General features: G+C 47.4%; 1 protein-coding gene across 1 annotated transcript in view; it reads right to left on the reverse strand.

The window, feature by feature from the left end:
* Positions 1 to 1,815: 1,815 nt before the first annotated feature.
* Positions 1,816 to 19,492, reverse strand: part of LOC127030068 (uncharacterized) — a 45,162-nt gene continuing 27,485 nt past the window's right edge. Inside the window, exon 4 of the mRNA XM_050915976.1 lies at positions 1,816 to 1,974. Within this exon, the coding sequence (XP_050771933.1) occupies positions 1,816 to 1,974 (159 nt within the window). The remainder of the gene's footprint in view (positions 1,975 to 19,492) is intronic.

Consider the following 19,492-nt stretch of genomic DNA (forward strand, 5'->3'; position numbering starts at 1 on the left):
CTCCACGGCCTCTGCCAATCTGCCCTGGAGGGAAATTCCTTCCCAACCCCAAATATAAGGAACTCCACTAGTAACCTCTTTCCAGCCTGACAGTTCACCTTTCAGTATGACAAGTTGTAGTCTCCCCTTTAACCAGTTCCTTATCCACCTTTCAATTTTCATATTGATCCCCATCTTTTCCAATTTAACTAATAATTCCCCACATGAAACCATATCAAATGCCTTACTGAAATCGAGGTAAATTAGATCCACTGCATTTCCTTTGAGAAGGTAACAGATTTTTTAGACAAAGAAGGAGATCAGGTTGGTTTGGCACGATCTACCTTTTGTAAAACCATGTTGTATTTTGTCCCAATTACCACTGACCTCAATGTCCTTAACTACTTTCTCCTTCAAAAATTTTTCCAAGACCTTCCATACTACAGATGTCAAACTAACAGGCCAATAGTTACTAGGATCACTTTTTTTCCCTTTCTTAAAAATAGGAGCCATGTTAGCAATTCTCCAGTTGTACGGTACAACCCCTGAGTTTACTGATTCATTAAAAATTCTTGCTAATGGGCTTGCAATTTCATGTGCCAGTTCCTTTAATATTCTTGGATGAAGATTATCTGGGCCCTCCAATTTCGTCCCATTAAGCTGTTTGAGTTTGGCTTCTACCTCGGATGTGGTAATATCTACCTCCATATCCTCATTCCCATTTGTCATCCTACCACTATCCCTAAGCGCCTCATTAGACTCATTAAAGTCTGAGGCAAAGTATTTGTTTAGATATTGGGCCATGCCTAGATTATCCTTAACCTCCATTCTATCCTCAGTATTTAGTGGTCCCACTTCTTCTCTTTGTTTTCTTCTTATTTATATGGCTATAGAACCTTTTACTATTGGCTTTAATTCCCTTTGCAAGGTCCAACTCTACATGGCTTTTGGCCTTTCTCACTTTATCCCTACATGTTCTGACTTCAATAAGGTAGCTTTCCTTTCTAATCTCTCTCATCTTCCATTCCTTGTAGGCTTTCTGCTTTTTCTTAATCACCTCTCTAAGATGCTTGCACATCCAGCCTGGTCTACAACTCCTGCCTATGATTTTTTCCCCCTTTATTGGGATGCAGGTTTCTGCAACTTTGACTTGAAGTAATTCCAGGCCTCCTCCGCCTTTAGATCCACATGTTCTTCATTCCAATCCACTTCCCTAACTAATTTCCTTCATTCTTTAAAGTTAGCCCTTTTGAAATAAAAAACCCTAGTCCCAGATCTATTTTTGTTTATCCTTCCATCTAGTTTGAACTGAATCAGCTCATGATCACTCGAACCAAGGTTGTCCCCTACAACCATTTCTTCTATGAGGTCCTCACTACTCACCAAAACCAAATCTAAAATGGCATCCCCTCTTGTTGGTTCAGCAACTACCTGGTGAAGAAATCCATCAGCTATCACATCCAGAAAAATCTGAGCCCTATTATTATTACTAGCACTTGTCCTCCAGTCTATATCTGGGAAGTTAAAGTCTCCCATGATCACACAATTCCCATTAGTGTTTACTTCATTAAAAACATTAAAGAGCTCTCTATCCATATCCAAATTGGATCCTAGAGGTCTGTAGCACACCCCAAGCACTATCTCAGCGCAAGTAGCTTTCTTTCCCAATGTGATTTTTAACCAGATTTTTGTCTTATCCATTCCATCACTTATTTCTTTACAGTCTACCTCATCATTGATATACAATGCTACTCCACCACCTTTGCCTTTATTTCTGTCTTTCCTAAACAGCACATACCCTTCAATATCTGTACTCCAGTCATGTCTACTATTCCATCATGTTTCTGTTATCCCTATACGTAAAGGTGCCCGGCCGGGGCTCGACCGTCCCGGAGGAGGAGGGGAGCCACACCGGCTCGCTACACACTGTCCGAGTCTGCCCTTTTTGTCAAGGCCAAGCGACGCTGCACAGTCGCTCGGGACTCCGGTCTTCTGCTGCAGGGTGGAGTAAACAGAAAGTCAGCTCGGGGTTTCAGGCCCTCAGTCCCGGGGCTGAGGGCCGCCTCGCCCGAGGCTCGGGCAGCTCGAGCCCCTTGATGCAGGACCGAGAGTGGCACAGTTTAAAGGGGCCCAGCCCTTGGGTCCGGCGGGGCACCAAACACACAGTTATAGAGGCTCAGGCCCTCTTGGCTCAGGGCTGAGCAAACAATAGTTCAGGCTGCTCAGGTCCTTTGGTGCAGGACCGGGCACTGGCACAGTTAAAGGGGGCCCAGCCCATGGGTCAGGCGGGGCACCAAACACACAGTTATCTGAGTGGCCTCCTCAGGCCAGGGGGAGGGGGAGTCTGCCACCCTTGAGAGGGTGGTAGGGGGAACGCAGGCCCTCCTACTCCACTGCGTTCCAGCCCAGGGCCCTAGTAGCAGCTATCACCGCTAACGGTCAGCAGGGTTCCTGACCGCAACACACTGACATGGGTTCCAGTACACCTGCAGCCTGACTAAGGTCAGCTGCCCCTGGGCCACTTCCAATCTCCCCCTCTCCTGACCAGTGGCGTCAGCCCCTGGGAAGTCCAGTAGCATGGGCCCCTCCCGGCTGGGGCTGGGTGGTAGGTCCAGCAGTACCTCTGGGAAGTCCGGCCAGACCTGCTCCGGGGGTTCCTCGGGGTAACAGCAGGGAAGAGGCGACTCCGGCAGCCCTTCCTCGTAATGGGCGCGGGGAAGCTCCAGCAGCTCCTCGTCATAGCGGGTGCGGGGAAGCTCCGGCAGCTCCTCGTCGTAGCGGGCACAGGGAAGCTCTGGCCAGTCCGGGCAACCACTCTGGGCCTCAGCAGCCTCCCAGTCACGAGCACCCTCTGGTAGGTCTACTCCCAACGGCGGCTGGGCTTCAACTGAGCGCCGCCGATCAGCTTTTATACTTCCGGGTTGCCTCCTGACCCTCTGAGGGGCAGGTCCAGTAACCTGTGGCCCCACCACTTCCGGCATCTGGCGGGGCTCGACCCTCCCGAAGGAGGAGGGAAGCCACACCGCCTCGCTACACTATAATATCTGGTTTCACTTCCGGCACCAGTAGCTCTAGTTTCTCCATTTTGTTACTTAGACTCCTCCCATTAGTATACAAACATCTTAATTTTTGCTGTTTGGTTTCACTGACATTCTTTACCCGGTTAGGCACAGACATTCTACCATCATTATAACCAATTAGACTGGTATCTATACTATCCTTCCTCCTTATGTCCATTCTTCTGCCCACGGTTGCATCCTCTCTTACTTTGTTTTCTCCCCTCTCATTGTTGAATTCCAGCCTGGAGATTACCTGGAGATCTCCCAACCATCTCCCAAGAATTCCTAGTTTAAAGCTCTCTTAATCAGTTGTGCCAGCCTCCATCTTAGAAGTCTATTTCCCTCCGTACTCAGGTGAAGTCCATCCTCAGAAAACAGCCCTCTGTCCATGAATGCTTCCCAGTGGCCATACATCCCAAAGCCCTCCTTATAGCACCACTGCCTGAGCCATCTGTTGATCGCCATAATCTTGTCACACCTTTGTTGCCCTTCTCTAGGAACAAGCAGAATCCCACTGAAGATCACCTGAGCCTTAATTTCCTTAAGCATCTTCCCCACTCTGGCATAGTCTCCCTTGATACGGTCCAGTGAGAATCTAGCCATATCATCTGTTCCCACATGAAGGACAATCAGCGGATTCTTTCCTGCTCCCGTTAGGATCCTTTTCAGCCTCAGGCACACATCCTGTATCTTAGCACCCCCCAGACAGCACAATCTTCTGTTCTCCGGATCAGCTCTAGTTACAAGCCTGTCTATTCTTCTCAGTAAGGAGTCTCCAATCACATAGACTGGCCTTTTCCTGGTGACAGTGTGATACTCCGGTCTATCCCCTGTTCCCTCTGGCTGTAAGTCCTCTCGATTTCGATTGTCCCTTGCAATCCTCTGCAACCCATCCCGTATCCTCCTGGGGCTCATATTTGGTGTTGTCTCCATTGATTCTTCCCCTCTTCCCACAGGACTAGCTGCTCTTCTCTTCTTCCATGCCCTCTCACCTTCAGTGACCACCTGCTGTGCCCTTTCATTTTCCAACTCTGCAAACATGTTCCTGAGCTCTATTTCTCCTTCACTAGCCTGTCTTTTCCTCTGCCTGGTTCTCTTAGGCACATGCTTCCACCGTCCACTTTCCTCACCCAGCAGTCTCCCTTCAGAGTTCTTTGGTCCTCTTTCCATCTGCAAGTCTGAGCTTATCCCTTCAGCCTCCTCACGTCTTTGCTCCATCATCCGCTCGAACCCCCTTCTACACTCTACCAGAGTTTCCACTTGCATCTCCAGTCCTCGTATCTTTTCTTCCATCAGCTTTATCAGGCGGCACTTCATGCAGGCGAAACTCCCTTCAGGTACCCACTCCAGGATCATGTACATGCCGCAGCTTCCACATCCACCCCTGAGAGTTGGTGCCTTTAAAACTTCTGTAGATCTGAAAACCCAAACTGCCGAGGCCATACTGAAGTTATGAGGATGACTCAAGCGCTGTCTTTTGTCACTTTTCTTAATAATCTCAGAATTAGTGGAAATGGTATAAAGGCATAGAGCAGATGCATTGTCCATGGAATCAAAAAGGCATCCTCCAGAGAGCCTCAACTCATCTCTCCCCAAAAACAGAAAAGGGGAAACTTTCTGTTGCCTCTGGTTGCAAAAAAATGTTTACTCCTAGGGGAATTCTGCGCCACTGCACAATGCAGAATTTTGCAGAAATTAATGTTGGGTGAGCAGAATCTCCTTTTTTCCCCCACCCACAGAAATGGGATGCAGCAATGTTGGCCTCCACTAGGGGTCACTTGACCTGGCAGAGCGAAGCTCACAAACAGAAGACAAGGCCAGGAGCAGGGGTAAGGAAGAAGTTACTCATCTTGTGCAGAAATGATGGCTCTTCGAGATGTGTTCCCCTGTGGGTGCCCCACTTTAGGTGTCAGTGAGTCACTGCACCACAGAACAGAGATTTTTGGTAGCAGTCCTCGGTTGGGGTGCGTGTGCACAGTAGTTGTCTCGCAGTGCCGTTGGTGTCTCATGTAGTGCACACATGCCCTGACCCTTCAGTTCCTTTTCTACCGCAGAGCTCGATGAACGAAAGAGAGGAGGATGGTTAGTGGAGCACATCCAGGGAGCCATGTCAAAGAACTATCGTTACTGCACAAGGTGAGTAACTTCTTCGAGTAGTATCTCTGTGGGTGCTCCACTTTCATAGAAATCAAACCACAGAACTGGACGAGACCTTGAGAGGTCATTTAGTCCAGTTCCTTGCACTCAAGGCAGGACTAAGTATTATCTAGACCATCCCTGACAGGTGTTTGTCCAACCTGCTCTTAAAAATCTCCAGCGATGGAGATTCCACAACCTCCCTAGGCAATTTACTCCAGTGCTTAATCACTCTGACAGGTAGTTTTTTCTAATGTCCAACCTAAACCACCCTTGCTGCAATTTAAGCCCAGTGCTTCTTGTCCTATCCTCAGAGGTTAAGAACAATTGTTCTCCCACTTCGTAACAACCTTTTATGTACTTGAAAACTGTTATCACGTCCCCACTCAGTCTTCTCTTCCGCAGACTAAACAAACACAATTTTTTCAATCTTCCCTCATAGGTCATGTTTTCTAAACCTTTAATCATTTTTGTTGCTCTTCTCTGGACTTTTTACAATTTGTGCACATCTTTCCTGAAATGTGGCACCCTGAACTGGACACAATACTCCAGTTGAGACCTAATCAGCGTGGAGTAGAGAGGAAGAATTACTTCTTGTGTCTTGCTTACAACACTCTTGCTAATACATCCCAGAATTCTGTTTGCTTTTTTTGCAACAGCATTACACTGTTGACTCATATTTAGCTTGTGATCCACTATGATCCCCAGATCCCTTTCCACATTGAATTTCATCCTATTTACTTCAGACCATATTTCCAATTTGTCCAGATCATTTTGAATTTTAATCCTATCCTCCAAAGCACCTGCAACCTCTCTTAGATTGGTACACTTTAAGTGTCTGTAGAGCAGTGCCCCACTGTGGACGGTAGGGGCTTTGGAGTTGCATGTGTCATGGCCAAGAGCACAGTAAGGCCTAGTATAGCATCTGACAAAAAGCACTGAGTGATGGCATAGTGTTTTGCAAAGGTGTGCTCTGATGCCCATGTGGCAGCCCTGCATACATCTATTAGAGGAACATTGTTCAGGAATGCTATAGATGTAGACAGGGCACAGGTAGAATGGGATCAGAGCCTGGTGGAGGTTTCTTGTATAACCAGTAGCAAAGTTGGATACAAGTAGAGATCCATTTAGATAGTTAATATTGTACAGCCCTTGGAGCGTTCTATTGTGGAAATAAACAGTCTTGGAGATTTCTGGAAGGGTTTGGTTCTGTCTTAATAGAACACTATGGCTCATCTGACATTGAGTGAATGTAGGATGACCCCTTGTGAATATCCACTGGTTTGGGGTAAAATATGGGGAGGTGTATGGTTTGGTTTACATGGAAAGATGTTGCTAGTCTAGATAAAAGTTTTGGGTGTGGTGACAATATGATCTTGTCTTTAGTGAACACACTGTAAGGAGGCTCAGCCATAAGTGTCCCGATTCCACTGACTCTTATAGCTGAGGTGATCACAACCAAAACCGCAACTTTCATAGACATATGAAGGAGTGAACAAGTCATCAATGGTTCAAAAGGTGTTCCGGTGAGGCATCTGAGTACAAGATTCAAGTCCGATGGGGGTGTAGGTTGTCAGAAGTCCAGGTACATGTTCAGTATACCAATAAGAAAGCAACTAGTTGTTGTGTGAGTGAAGAGTGACTCTGCCTCCACCTTGTGGTGAAAGGCTGTAATAGCCACTAGGTGTACTTTGATTGAGCTTATGGATAAAGCCCAATTCTTTGAGTTCCAGTATGTAGTCGTGTATGACTGGTAGAGGCGCCATGACTGCAGTTAAATTTTTTTGTTGGCATCATAGTGAGGATCATTTCCATTTTTGGAGGTAGTTATGGCAAGTGGTGGATCTCCTACTATTTAATAACACCCGTTTCACTCTTTCTGAACAGGCTAATTTGCTGCGTTGGACCCATGTAGGAGCCGTGCTTTGAGGTGAAGTTTCTCTTGATTTGGGTGGAGAGTCTGGCCTTTGTTCCGTGAGAGGAAATCCACCCTCAAGGGGAGAATTCATGGGGCGCAAACTGCTAAGCACATCAAGTAAGGGAACCAAGTCTGTTTGGACCACATTGGAACAATCAGTATGATATGGGCCTTTCTGGTCAGTATCTTCTGAATGACTCACGGGATTGGAGGTATCAGTAGGAATGCATACATGAATGCTGTGTCCCATGCGATGAGGAAGGCATCCCCTAGGGACTGGGGTAGCAGTCCCACCCTGGAGCAGAAAAGCAGGCACTTGTGGATCGTTGCTGATGCAAACAGTTCTACTGAGGGAAAGCCCCATTCCTGAAATACTGCTTGGAGGACACTGTTGTGTATTTCCCATTCATGTTCCTGGGAGAAATATCTGCTTAGTGTGTCCGCCATCTTATTCTGGCACCCCAGGAGATAAGATGCCGAGATGATTATGTTGTGATGAATGCATCAGTTCCAAAATTTCAAGGACTCACTGCAGAGTGAATGGGAGCAAGCTCCTCCTCAGCAATTGATATAGAACTACATGCTACACTGTCGGCCAGTACGCAGATTTATTAGCTTTGTATGATCAGAGGGAAGTGCCTGAATGCACTGTATATTGCTCGGAGCTCCAGGGTATTGATGTGGAGTAGGGTTTCCGTCGCCAACCACTTGCCTTGTGTGGTGTGCTGGTCCAAGTGAGCTCTCCATCTTATCAATGACACGTCAGTTGTGATTATTAGTGATGGGGGATCCTGCTGGAAGGGGATCCCTGTGCAGATGTTTTCTGGTTTCAACCATCACTGTAGCAACGCAATGACTTTTGGGAGTACTGTCACCCTTTTCTTTAGACTGTTTGAGCTGGGATTGTATTCTGTGTTCAGCCAGCCCTGTAGGCAACGCATATGCAGTCTCGCATGTCTCACAACAAGGGTTGTAGCCACCATATGACCTAGTAATTGTAGGCAGATTCTGGAGGACATCTGAGGGTTGCCAGTGACTGTTGAGATGAGGTTGATTCTGGTTCTGAACCTGCGAACAGGCAACAGGGCTCTGGCCGGGTGGAATCAAGGTAGGCTCTGATGAATTCCAGGTGTTGAACTGGGGTCAGTGCAGATTTCTATAAGTTTTTCGCAAACCCAGTGACTGCAATAGCACAATGGTCTGCACCATGTTTGCCACTTCTTCCTGAGTTGTACCTTTTAGTAGACAGTTGTCCAGGTACGGAAAGATCATCTTTCCTTTACTTCATAAGTGGGCCGCCACTACTGTGAGGGTTTGGAAAAAACTCAAGGGGCAGTGGAAAGGCTAGAAGATAGTACTCTGTACTTGATAGTGATTGAGGCCCATTGTGACTCTTGGGAATCGCCTGTGAGCTCGGTGTATGGTAATATGAAAATAAGCATCTTGGAGGTCAAGGGCTGAAAACCAGTCAACCTTGTCTAGGGCTGGGATGATTGTGGCCAATGTGACCATTTTGAATTTGTGATTCCTCACAAATCTGTTGAGCTTTTGAAGGTCTAAGAAGTGTCTCCAGCCACCATTTTTCTTTTTGGTGAGAAAATAATGGGAGTAAAAGCCGTTCCCCTTGTATTGAGTTGGAACTTGTTCCACAGCACCCAATTTTAGAAGATGCTTCACTTCCTGTTGTAAAAGGTGCTCATGAGAAAGGTCCCTGAAGAGGGACGGGGAAGGGAGAGAAAAGGGATGGCATAACCCGATCTTATAAACTCCAGTACTCATTGATCCATTGTCATTGCTGCTCAGGCACAGTAGAAAGGGTGCAGACAGTGGCCAAAAGGTTGGGCAGGAGTACCTAACAGCTCTGTATTGTGGGGGAGGGCATTCATACCCTCGATCAAGACTTCAAAACTATGGCTTGGAGGTAGATGGTTGCGAAGATGAGGACTGAGTTTGGGGAGCCTTACGTCTTTGTGAGCATTGCTTATTTCTGTTCTCATTGAAGTGCCGTTGCTGTGGGTGATGGAAAGAGGTGTCACTGCCCTTTTGGTCTCGTTGATACTGACATAGGCATATACATGCCACCAAACAAAGTAAGTGCATAAAGTGGCCTGAGAGTCCTTCATTGAGTGAAGAACAGTCAGTTTTTGTGGAGAAAAGTTTCTCCCAATCAAAAGGTAGATCCTCCACCTTGAGCTGGAGCTCATTTGGGATTCCAGATGACTGCAACCACGAGGTCCTGAGCATTATGACAGCTGTGGCTGTTGTTCTCGCAGGAGTGTCCACTATGTCCATTGAGGCCTGAAAGGCTATACGAACAATTAGTTGCCCGTCTGTCATGATAGTATTGAGTTGGGAACGTTTCTCTTCTGGTAAAGCCTCAAGAAATTCTTGCAGCTTACCATAATTATCTAAATTGTACTTGGCTAGAAGGGCCAAGTAATTGGCTAACCTAAATTGGAGAGTAGGTTATAAGTATACCTTTCTACCAAGAAGGTCTAAACACTTGCGTTCTTTCTCTTGTGGAGTGGACCGGAATTGAGGTTGTTTGCTGCGACAACTGGTGGCTTACACAACTATGGACTTGGGTTGTGGATGAGAGAAGAGAAAGTTCATCACCTTAGCTGGGACAAAGTACTTTCTGTCAGCCTGTTTGCTGGTAGGTGGTATCAAGGTGATGGTCTGCCAGATATTCTCTGCTGGTTCCATTATAGCATCATTGATTGGTAGAGCAATTTTGGAGGTAGTGGATGTCTGTAAGATTTGTAGTAGCTTGTGCTGGTTTTCTTGCGCCTCTTCTATGGGGATGTCTTGGCTGGCAGCTACTCTTTTAAATAATTCCTGAAATTGTTTCAGATCATCCACTGTGCTTGGAGGCAGTAGTATGACTGCCTAGTCAGGGGAGGCCAATGAGTTGAGAGCCAGAGAAGTGTCTGCATGGTCCGAACCTTCTTCCTCCTTAACTCCCATGTCCTCTGGTGCTTCTGACAGCTCCCTGTTTGGGGAAGGTGGAGAACAAATTTCCCTTTGAGTTAGGGTCAAGGGCCTAGTGTATTGAGCCATTATGCTGCCCAGAGGTCCCAGGGGGACACTGCATGGGGACACATCCAGGGTTGTCTGTAACCTTGCTGCATCTCGCGAGGTTGGAGAGATTTGGTCCTAGCAGCTTCTCATAGTAGTCTTTGTCCCGTGGGTGAAGAATGTTGGGAAGAGAAGTGGCTCCCATGTACTTCCTCCTCTGCATCACTGGAGATGAGCTAGGGAGCAGGAAAATGGATAACTGCTCAGTTATTTGGCCTGGAGATCCCTCAGTACCAAGAAAGGGTGACTGTGGCACCAAGGTGATTGCTATATCTTTGTGCTATAGAAACTCTTGCGAAGTTGCTTGTTTCTGTATTGGCAGTACTGCTGGTGTAGATGCAGTTGGTGCCTTTGTCAAGATGGTTGGTGTCGTTCACAGCCTGTCAATTGGCACTGATGACTGGGTCGGTGCCGGTGGGGGTGGCACTGTCTGTTCTCACAGACTAAGTTCAGAAGGGACCATTACAATCATCTAGTCTGACCTCCTGCACAATGCAGGCCACAGAATCTCACCCACCCACTCCTGTAACAAACCCCTAACCTATGTCTGAGTTATTGAAGTCCTCAAATCGTGGTTTAAAGACCTCAAAGTGCAGAGAATTCTCCAGCAAGTGACCCATGCCCCACGCTGCAGAGGAAGACGAAAAACCTCCAGGGCCTCTGCCAATCTGCCCTGGAGGAAAATTTCTTCCCGACCCCAAATATGGCGATCAGTTAAACCCTGAGCATGTGGGCAAGACTCACCAGCCAGCACTCAGGAAAGAATTCTCTGTAGTAACTCAGATCCCACCCCATCTAAAATCCCATCACAGGCCATTGGGCATATTTACCTGTGTAGAGATATCTGGGCCAACTCCCAAACCCAGGGGTCGGTGCTGTGAATGAGGACCGTCTCGACTCCGCTCCAGAGTGGCAGGGCTCGGCAGAGTTCCACAGAGGGATAGTGCCAGAGGTGCCCAGAGCCTCAAAAGTGTTCACTCTACTCAAGCTCGGCACAAAGGAAAGTGACCTCGCTGGTGACCTCCTTTTTCTCTGAGTGTCCCTATCTCAGGAGGTCGCAGCTCGCTTCCTGGACCATTTGGAAAACTGAGCATTAGCACAGGTTTTGTTTGAGGAACCATCTGCTGATGTTGATTTTCATCCCTGTGGAGCAGGCTGAAGGGACTTCTCCATTAAAATCGTCTTTTGGTGGAGATCTCTGTCACACTTTGCCCTGACTTTAAAATTACTGCAATGGGCACTTTTCTGAGGGACGTGGGTCTCGCCCAAACAGACACACTATAAGTGGCCGTCTGACATAGGCATCACCTTACGGCAAGAGTCACATCATTTAAACCCAGGCGAGCAGGGCATTGTGTCCATTAAAGTTTCCCAACAGGGAAAGTGCGGAAAAATTATCTATAACTTAATTTTATTTACCCAAAAAAAAATAAAAAATAAAAAAATTAATCAGCTAATTAAACAAAATTTACTAAACTACAATTAAACTAAACTCTTTCTATAGAGAGAAAACACAAAGCAGCAGCACTGCCACTGAGCTCCGTCTGCAGCCAAGGACGGCTGAGAAGGAACTGAAGGGTTGAGAGGGGTATGCGTTACATGAGGCGCCAATGGCACCGCACTGCAAGATCACGACCCCACACGCATGTCCTGACTGAGCACTGCTACCGAAAGTCTCCAACATGCAGAATTTTAAAATGTTTTGGTACAGAATTCCACCGGGAGTGAAAAAAGGTCTATTGCTGGGAAAACCCATTCTTGGGAAACCCAAAAAAGGATTATATTCTTCAGTGACCATTTAAGAACGTAAGAACAGCCATACTGGGTCAGACTAATGATCCATCTACTCAGCATCCTGTCTTCCAACAGCGGTCAATGCCAGGTGCCTCAGAGGGAATGAACAGACACGTAATCACCACATGATTCATCCCTCTTCGCTTCTCCCCAGCTTCTGGCAACAGAGGCCAGAGACACTTCAGAGCATGGTTTTGCATCCCTGCCCATCCTGGCTAATAGCCATTGATGAACTTATCCTCTATGAACTTCTCCAGTTCTTTTTTGAACCGTGTTAGTGTCTTGGCCTTCTCAATATCCTCTGGCAAGGAGTTCCACAGGGTTGACCGTGCATTGTGTGAAGAAGTACTTCCTTTTATTATTTTAAAATCTGCTGGCTCATTTTCATTTAGTGACCCCTAGCTCTTGTGTTATGAGTAAATTACACTTCCTTATTTACTTTCTCCATGCCAGTAATCATTTTAGGGACCTCTATCATATCCCCCTTAGTCATCTCTTTTCCAACCTGAAAAGTCCCAATTTTATCACTCTCCTGTCATACGGAAGCCGTTCCATACCCCTCATCATTTTTGTTGCCCTTTTCTGAAACTTTCCCAATTCCAATATATCTTTTTTGAGACGGGGTAACCACATCTGCAGGCAATATGCAAGATGTGGGCATACCAGGATTTATAGAAAGGCAATATGATCTTTTCTGTCTTATCTATCCCTTTCTTAACGATACCCAACATTCTGTTCGCTTTTTTGACTGTCACTGCACATTGAGTGGATGTTTTCCGAGAACTATCCACAATGACTCCAAGATCTCTTTCTTGAGTGGGAACAACTAATTTAGACCCCATCATTTTATACATACACTTGAGATTATGTTTTCCAATGTGCATTATTTTGCATTTATCAACATTGAATTTCATCCGCCATTTGTTGCCCAGTCACCCAGTTTTGTGATATCCCTTTGTAACACTTCACAATCTTCCCGGGACTTAACTATCTGGAGTAGTTTTGCAACATCTGCAAATTTTGCCAGCTCACTGTCTACCCCTTTTTCCAGATCATTTATGAATACATTGAACAGCACTGGTCCCAGTACAGACCCTGGGGGACACCACTGTTTACATCTCTCCATTCTGAAAACTGACCATTTATTCCTACCCTTTGTTTCCTATCTTTTAACTAGTTACTGATCCAGGAGAGAATGCTGAACTGATAATGTTTGCCTGCTATAACAAAATTAAGACATTTTCTGTATGCTTTATGACTCTGTACATGAAAGTATTTTGAATTGAGAGTACTGATCCAGTCCATGTGATCTGGGGAGGGTATAATGGAAGAGTTATCATGCAAAATTGCATGCCATGAATGTAAGCATCGAGTAGCCTGAGGTCCAGAATAGGTCTCCAACGCCCCTTCTTTTTGGAATCAGAAATTACGGCGAATAAACCCCTATTCTTACAAATTCAGGAAGAACTGACTGTCATATATTGTAGTGTCAGTCTCTCTCTTGCTGCAAGATATCAGTCCCTGAAAAGGTATGGGGAGGGAAGGGGAATGGTCTGGAACTGTATGGTGTAACAATCCTGGATGACCTGAGGGGCCCCATTGGTCTATAGTTATTCTAGCCTAAGCCTCCTTGAAAAGTCAAAACAGGAGAAGAAAGGGTATATGTCAATGTAGACTGGATCCATACCCTCCACAACAGCAAAATTGTTTCTTTTGAGCTTAACCAGGATATACTGAGATATTGGATTAATTTGACACTTTCCTCTTCTAGAGTCTTGATCTCTGTCTACTCTGATCAAAAGGCCTCTGAAGGAACATAGCTATAAAGTGGAAGATTGACACCTCTGTTTGATAGATGCATGAGATCTATACTGCTTTCTGTGAAAGGCAGAGCATACAGGCCGAACAATCTTAATGTGGGTCTTAAATCCTTTAAAGAATATGTATCATCCATTTTAGCACTAAAAAGATCTTGATTGTCAAAAGGAAGGTCCTGTATTGTAGTCAGGACCTCTCTAACCACGCCCAATGAGGAGAGCCAAAAATCTTTTTGTGACAGATATGGAAATTGCCTGGATAAATCTTAATGAAGTATGTTTATGTTTGTACCATTGCGGGCCATGGATCATATGTTACTCCAAGGGAAAGGGAGACTACAGCCCTCCAGGAACTAAGAGCAGTGGAGGATGATTAGGCAAATTCACTCAGGTTGTCATACCTCCCAAGAGGTGGTACACCTGGAGAGGCTTGCATATACTGGTTCAAACTGGATTCTCTAGAGAACCAACAAACAAAGCAAGGACTTTGGGATAAACAGCCTAAATTTAAACTCAGGGCTTGCTTTTATCATCTAGAAAACAGACAATACTTTCTCTCCGACGGAGGCTCCAACCCTTCCTGGGAAGGTTGGAAGAGCATGACCTATTCATGCATGTGCTTGTTCTGCACTAACAGTTATTATGAACTTATGACAAGAAAAAACAAACCTTGGTGAGGTTTGAAGACCTGATCACCTGCCACAGCCTTTGTTGGAATTGTGGTGGTCTCTGGTAAGCTTATTAGTATGTGTGTACGTTTTTTTCTTTTTTAATACGTATTTTTCAGTAGTGCTTTCACCTTAAGAATAAATGTGTTTGCTTAGAAAGAGCTATGTGGTAACTTCTAACTGGACAATTACGCTATTTATAACATTTGAAGAGAAAAGCAAAGAAGGACTGTTTGGGCATTTCAACTTGCTGGGAATTCACAGTGTGTGCAGGGAATTATGTAGCCTGGAAAAAACTCAGTCGGACAGGAGAGCTCTGGGTCTCTACTCAAAGAGAGGTTGTGACCAGAGACCCAGGGGAGCCAGTTGAGGTCACTCAGTTAGGATGAACTGCAAAGAATGGGACAGATAATCCCCAAAGCTGGTGGATATTCCAATACTTAGATTTACCAAGCCAGCACAAACAGCTTCTATTATACCTCACTGGTTGCTCAGAACACCACAGTTCCCTTAAAGTAACCCAGCCTCAGGCCTCCACCTAGACACCGAAGTCAGGTATGATGAGGATTTCTGAAAATCTTATTCATCATATAAAAAAGGGTCTACCAATCCCAAAGGATCGGACACATTATCTCCAGGTTAATAAATATTTCAGACCTTTCCCAAATACACGCTTACAGCACATTCTTATTTACTAAACTAAAATGTATTAAAAAAGAGAAAAGGAGAAAGAGTTGTTTAAGAGAAAAGTCTACATACAGACATAGTCAATCGTGAGATTCAGATTCATGGCAGAGATGGTGAGCTTTGTAGACGCAAATAGCTCTTTCAGAAATAGTTCAAATGTTCAATGTTTATATTTCAGAGTGGTCCAGTCAGAACTTGTCTTAGGCTTCCCCTGCATGAAACCTCAAGCAGGTCTGAGATAAAAAGGATTGGGACCCAAAAAAGACGGTTACTCACCTTTGTAACTGTTGTTCTTCGAGATGTGTTGCTCATATCCATTCCAGTTAGGTGTGTGTGCGCCGCGTGCACGTTCCTTGGAAGATTTTTACCCTAGCAACCCCAGCAGGTCGGCTGGATCGCCCCCGGGAGTGGCGCCGCCATGGCGGCGGATATATACCCCTGCCAACCCGACCGCTCCTCAGTTCCTTCTTGCCGGCTACTCCAACAGTGGGGAAGGAGCGCGGGTTTGGAATGGATATGAGCAACACATCTCGAAGAACAACAGTTACAAAGGTGAGTAACCGTCTTTTCTTCTTCGACTGATTGCTCATATCCATTCCAGTTAGGTGATTCCCAAGCCTTACCTAGGCGGTGAGGTCGGAGTGAGATGTCGCAGTGTAATACTGCGGAGCCAAAAGCTGCGTCATCTCTGGACTGCTGAACCAGGGCATAGCGAGAAGCAAAGATATGCACGGAGGACCAGGTAGCTGCGCGACATATCTCGTGGATGGGCACGTGAGCCAGGAAGGCAGCAGATGAGGCTTGAGCCCTGGTAGAGTGTGCAGTGAGGTGGCTAGACGGAAAGTGAGCCAAGTCGTAACAGGGGCGGATGCACGATGCAACACAGGATGAATCCTTTGTGAGGAAACGGGAAGGCCCTCCATGCACTCTGCCACCACGACGAAGAGTTGGGGGTTCTGCGGAAGGGCTTTGTCCACTCAATATAAAAAGCAAGCGCTCAACAGACGTCTAGGGAGCGCAGCTGTTGCTCCCTGCGCGATGAATGCGGCTTCGAGAAGAAGATCGGAAGGAAGATCTCCTGGTTAACATGGAAAGCCGATACCACTTTGGGGAGAAAGGCCGGGTGTGGACGCAACTGCACCTTGTCCTTGTGGAAGACAGTATATGGAGTGTTCACCACGAGAGCCTGGAGTTCAGAAACCCATCTCGCTGATGTGATGGCTACAAGGAAAGCAGTTTTCCAGGATAGGTAGAGAAAGGAACAAGTCGTTAATGGCTCGAATGGGGTCGACATAAGTCTGCTAAGAACCAGGTTGAGGTCCCAGATTGGGGCAAGGCGGCATACCTGGGGGTAAAGGCACTCCAAGCCCTTGAGGAATCGAGATACCATAGGATGAGAAAACACTGAGCGGCCATTCTCCCCTGGGTGGAAGGTAGAGATGGCCGCCAAGTGCACCCTCATAGATGATATCGCTAGGCCCTGTTGTTTAAGGGACCAGAGGTAGTCCAAGATGGTAGGGATAGGGGCCTCGGCGGGAAGAATGTTGTGCTCTGCACACCAGCACGTGAAACGCTTCCACTTGGCCAGATATGTTGCCCTAGTAGAAAGTTTTCTGCTTCCCAGGAGAACTTGTTGCACTGGGGCAGAGCAACGCAACTCAGATTGGGACAACCACTCAGGAGCCATGCCGTGAGATGGAGGGACTGCAGGTCTGGGTGATGCAGTTTGCCAAGATCCTAAGTTATCAGGTCCAGGTGCACAGGTAGCGGGATAGGGTCTGCTATTGACAAGACTAGCAACATGGTGTACCAGTGCTGCCTGGGCCACGCTGGAGCGATCATGATCAAGCGGGCTCTGTCTCTGCGTACTTTCAGCAGGACCTTGTGGACGAGCGGGAATGGTGGAAAGGCATATAGCAGGTACGTCATCCATGGTATGAGGAAAGCGTCCGCTATCGAACCCTGTGAGAGGCCTTGAAAGGAACAGAACATCTGGCATTTCCTGTTCTTACAGGACGTGAAGAGGTCTACAGGGGAAATCCCCACTTCCGGAAGACCGAAAGAGTAACATTCGGGCGAAGTGACCACTCGTAGGAAAGGAAGGATATGCTGAGGCGATCCTCCAGAGTGTTCCGAACCCCCGGAAGAAAGGACGCTATGAGGTCTATAGAATGGGCTATACAAAAGTCCCAGAGTCGTAAGGCCTCCTGGCAAAGGGTCGAGGACCTTGTCCCGCCCTGTTTATTTATATAGTACATGGCTGTCGTGTTGTCGGTGAATATCGACACACAACGGCCCTGCAAGTGCTGTTGGAACGCCTGGCAAGCAAGGCGGACTGCTCTCAGCTCCCGGACATTGCTGTGCAAGGCCAGTTCCTGAGATGACCAAAGGCCTTGAGTGCGTAGATGCCCGAGGTGAGCACCCCAGCCGAGAGATGATGTGTCCGTCATCAGGGACGCAGAGGGCTGGGGCGGATGGAACGGCAGCCCTGCACACACCAGGGATGGGGTCAGCCACCATTCAAAGGAGCCTAAGATGCTTGGGGGAATGGTGACGATCATGCCTATGGCATCCCTGCCTGGTTGGTACATTGAGTTGAGCCATGATTGGAGGGGGCGGAGGTGCAGTGCGGCATATTTCGTCACAAACATGCAGGCCGCCATGTGACCCAGGAGACCGAGGCAAGTGCGAACTGAAGTCAATGGAGCAGCTTGCAGACTTTGGATGATGGCCACCATTGCCTGGAACCGGGGAAGCAGTAAGCAGGCCCTGGCGAGGTTGGAGTCCAGGGTGGCGCCAATGAAGTCTATCCTCTGAGTGGGAGTCAGAGTGGATTTTTCTGCATTTGATCATTAGGCCTAGATGTATGAAAAGATCCTTGATAATGCCGACGTGATGCGTCACTTGTGCCTCGGAGGTTCCTCGGATGAGCCAGTCGTCTAGATATGGAAAAACATGTACCCGACAACGGTGGAGGTGGGTGGCGACTACAGCCAAGCATTTTGTAAATACTCTTGGGGCTGTAGAGAAGCCGAACGGTAGGACCGCAAACTGAAAATGTTGGTGGTTGACTACAAACTGGAGGAACCTCCTGTGAGGTGGGTAGATGGCTATGTGGAAATACGCATCTTTCATGTTGAGGGCAGCATACCAGTCTCCAGGATCCAGGGATGGGATGATGGTCCCCAGGGATACCATATGGAACTTCAACTTTACCATGTATCTGTTGAATTCCCGCAGGTCCAGGATAGCTCTGAAACCCCCTTTTGCCTTGGGGATTAGGAAGTAGTGGGAGTAAAACCCCTTGCCCCATTCGTGTTCCGGTACCTCTTCTATGGCTCCTTTGGCGAGGAGCGTTTGCACCTCCTGGAGGAGGAGTTGGTCGTGAGAGGGGTCCCTGAAGAGGGATGAGGAAGGGGCGTGGAAGGGGGGGCATGAAATAAATTGGAGGTGGTACCTAAATTCCAGCGTGCATAAGACCCAGCGATCTGACATTAGCTGGGACCACGCAGGGAGGAAAAGGGAGAGGTGGTTGGAGAAAGGAGGGGATGGATCGTTTTACGATACTGGTATGACACCCCCAGGCGCACCTTCAAAAGGAGGGTTTCGGCCCTATGGAAGATTTGGAGGGACCTTGGTTCTGGCCCCCTTGATTGCCTGACTGCCTCCGGTGACCGGTTCTACCTCACCTTCTAGCAAAGTTCTGTCACTATCTGGGCTGAGGGTAAGAGCGGTGTGGCTGGGGACGGAACGGCCTGCGCTGAGTCACTGGCGTATGCATGCCCAGCGAGTGCATGATGACCCTGTTGTCTTTTAGGCTTTGCAGCCTAGGGTCAGTCTTATCTGAAAATAGGCCTTGCCCTTCAAAGGGGAGGTCCTGGATAGTATGTTGGAGCTCCGGAGGAAGGCCTGAGACTTGCAGCCAAGATATACGCCTCATAGTCAGCCCGGAGGCTAGGGTCCTGGCTGCAGAGACTGCCGCGTCCAAGGAAGCCTGGAGGGAAGTTCTAGCCACCCTTTTTCCCCTCATCCAGGATGGCCACAAATTCCTGACGGGAGTCCTGCAGGAGCAACTCCTTGAATTTGTCCGCCGCTGCCCAGGTATTGTAATTATAGCGGCTAAGGAGGGCTTGCTGATTAGCTATGCGGAGTTGGAGAGCCCCTGCAGAATAGACTTTGCCGCCCAGTAAGTCCATGCGCCTTGCGTCTTTTGATTTCAGGGCTGGGGCCTGCTGGCCATGGCGTTCCCTCTCGTTGACCGACTGGACAACAAGGGAGCAAGGAGGGGGATAGACATATAAATATTCGTAGCCCTTGGAGGGCACCATATATTTATGTTCCACTTCCCGGGCGGCA

Source organism: Gopherus flavomarginatus, chromosome 10, assembly GCF_025201925.1.
Source record: "Gopherus flavomarginatus isolate rGopFla2 chromosome 10, rGopFla2.mat.asm, whole genome shotgun sequence".
Lineage (NCBI taxonomy): Eukaryota > Metazoa > Chordata > Testudines > Testudinidae > Gopherus > Gopherus flavomarginatus.